Source organism: Nothoprocta perdicaria, unplaced genomic scaffold (genome assembly GCF_003342845.1).
Source record: "Nothoprocta perdicaria isolate Ctin4 unplaced genomic scaffold, notPer1 scaffold_1341, whole genome shotgun sequence".
In the NCBI taxonomy this organism is placed as follows: domain Eukaryota; kingdom Metazoa; phylum Chordata; class Aves; order Tinamiformes; family Tinamidae; genus Nothoprocta; species Nothoprocta perdicaria.
Window position 1 is genome coordinate 1,993 of NW_020454474.1, and position 2,123 is coordinate 4,115.

The window sequence follows — 2,123 nt, forward strand, 5'->3', positions numbered from 1 at the left end:
CCCCTGGCACCATGGGGACCCCCCCAGCACTGGCCTCACCCTGCATCGAGGGGCACTCAGTGTGTGGGGACCCCCAGAAACGTGGGGACCCCCATGACACCGCAGGGACACCCCCAGAGCTGCCACGGGGAGCCCCCCGGCGCCAGCCTCACCGTGCAGCGAGGGGCGCTCAGTGTGCATGTGGGGGACGCCCCCGCCGCCATGGGGACCCCCCCGGCACCGGCCTCCCCCTGCGGCGAGGGGCGCTCAGTGTGTGCGTGGGGGACCCCCCCGCCGCCCCGGGCCCCCCCAGCGCCAGCCTCACCGCATGATGGCGCAGACGTCGCCGGCCAGGTTGCGGCGGCACGCGGTCGACGTCAGGTACTCCTGCGGGTTCAGCCGGTACGTGTCGATCATGAAGTTGCGATAGGCCAAGTAGCTGCGCGAGAGGCGCCCCGATGAGCACCCCGGCACCGGGCYGCCCCGGGGGGCCCCGGGCAGCCCCGGGGGCGCGGCGGGACGGGCACCGAGCGGCCTCACATCTCGGGCGTCTTGGATTTGTTCTTGCCGTTGAAGAACTCGGGCAGGGCGCGGCGCTCGATGGCGTGGACGCTGCAGGGGGAAGCGCCGGGTGGGGGGCTCGAGGGCGCCCCGGCCCCCCCGGCCCTGCCGGTGCCACCGCGCGGCGCCGCCAACCTGTTGTAGTCGAACCAGGCGGCGTAGCTGGGGATGATGATGTGGTGGGTCTGCTCGGTGACGTTGTCCTCGTGCAGGTCGGGGTTCTTGGCCTGCTCCCCCTTGCTGCCGGTGCTGTTCTCCTCCTCGTCCTGCGGGACGCGGGCCCTGGGTCCCCGAGTCCCCGCGCGCACGGCGCGCCAAGGGACGGGGTCCCCAGCGCGGCCTCACCTTGCCCGCCGTCTCCATGCTCTCGTCCTCCTGCTCGTCTGCAAGGGGCACGGGAGGCGCTGGGGCGGCGGAGACCGCGGAGCAGCCCCGCTCCGAGGCAGCCTCCGCGGAGGCCCCGAGGCCGCGGCCGCCCGGCACTCACCCAGGTCGGTCATGGTGCCCCCCTTGACGGGCGCAGACTCCGAGTCCTTCTTGGTGTTCACTGCAGCGCGGAGGGAAGGGAGCTGAGCGCCACGGGCAGGGCACACGGGGCGAGGAGGACGAGGAGGAAGAAAGGAAGGAAGAAGAGGAGGAGGGGAGGAAGAGGAGGAAGAGGAGGTGAAGGTAGAGGTGAAGGAGAGGGAGAGGGAGGAAGGAGAAGAAGAAAAGGAGGAGGAAGGGGAGGAGGAGAAGGGGGAAAAGGGGGAGGAAGAGGAAAAGAAGGAAGAGGAGAGAAAAAGAAGAGGAAAGAGGAGAAGGAGAACAGAAGGAAGAGAAGAAAGAAGAAGAGGAGAGGAAAAGGAGGAAGGGGAGAGGGAGGAAGAGGAGAAGGAGGAGGAGGAGAAAGAGCAGAAGGAAGAGGAGAAAGAGGAGGGGAAAGGGGGGAAGGAGGAGGAGGAGAAAGATGAAGAGAAGAAAGGTGCGAAGCAGGAGGAGGAGGAGGAGGAGGAGGAGGAGGAGGAGAAGGGCTCGCTGCTTTGGGGGCCACTGGCCCGGACCTGTTTTGGGCAGGGTGACCTCCTCCACGTTGGGCACGGGCGAGGGCTCGTCCATGTCCTTGGTGAGGTCCTCCTGCTCCTCCTCGCGGTGCCCGCGCTTGGATTTGTTGTAGGGGGTGGAGGGGCTGCGGGCAGCGGGACCCCGTGAGGGCGGCCCGGGGGCGGCGGCGCCGCGGGGCCCCCCGGCCCCTCACCCCTTCTTGGCGTTCTTCTTCTTGGCCTCGGGCGTGGGCGAGGGCGAGCGCTTCCTCTTCTTGTAGTTGCCCCCCTTCTTGTCGCGCCGGTCCGAGTCGGGGCTGTTCACCTGYGCGGGGGACACGGGGGGTCACCCGCGGGGCCGGCGCCGCCGCGGGGGGCACGGGCGGGCGCGGGCACCTCGTCCGTGAGGGTCTTGGCGGAGATCTTCTTCCTGCGCGACACGGGGCTCTTCTCGTCCGACACCTCGTAGTCCTCCTCGTTCATCCACTCGTTGAAGGTGTCCGTGTCCAGGATCCACTTGGCGTGGACCTGCCGGGGCGCCGCATCGGGGTGGCCGGGTTG

The 2,123-nt window shown here is 69.4% G+C and overlaps 1 protein-coding gene across 1 annotated transcript in view; it reads right to left on the minus strand.

The window, feature by feature from the left end:
• The window catches only part of LOC112942843 (SWI/SNF complex subunit SMARCC2-like), a gene marked incomplete at both ends in the record, with an annotated part of 4,063 nt that extends 1,943 nt beyond the window's left edge, over positions 1 to 2,120 (minus strand). The window contains 8 exons of the mRNA XM_026033874.1: positions 303 to 418; positions 520 to 591; positions 676 to 806; positions 886 to 923; positions 1,028 to 1,087; positions 1,584 to 1,708; positions 1,778 to 1,887; positions 1,959 to 2,120. Of these exons, the coding sequence (XP_025889659.1) occupies positions 303 to 418; positions 520 to 591; positions 676 to 806; positions 886 to 923; positions 1,028 to 1,087; positions 1,584 to 1,708; positions 1,778 to 1,887; positions 1,959 to 2,120 (814 nt within the window). The remainder of the gene's footprint in view (positions 1 to 302; positions 419 to 519; positions 592 to 675; positions 807 to 885; positions 924 to 1,027; positions 1,088 to 1,583; positions 1,709 to 1,777; positions 1,888 to 1,958) is intronic.
• Between the last annotated feature and the right edge of the window lie 3 nt (positions 2,121 to 2,123).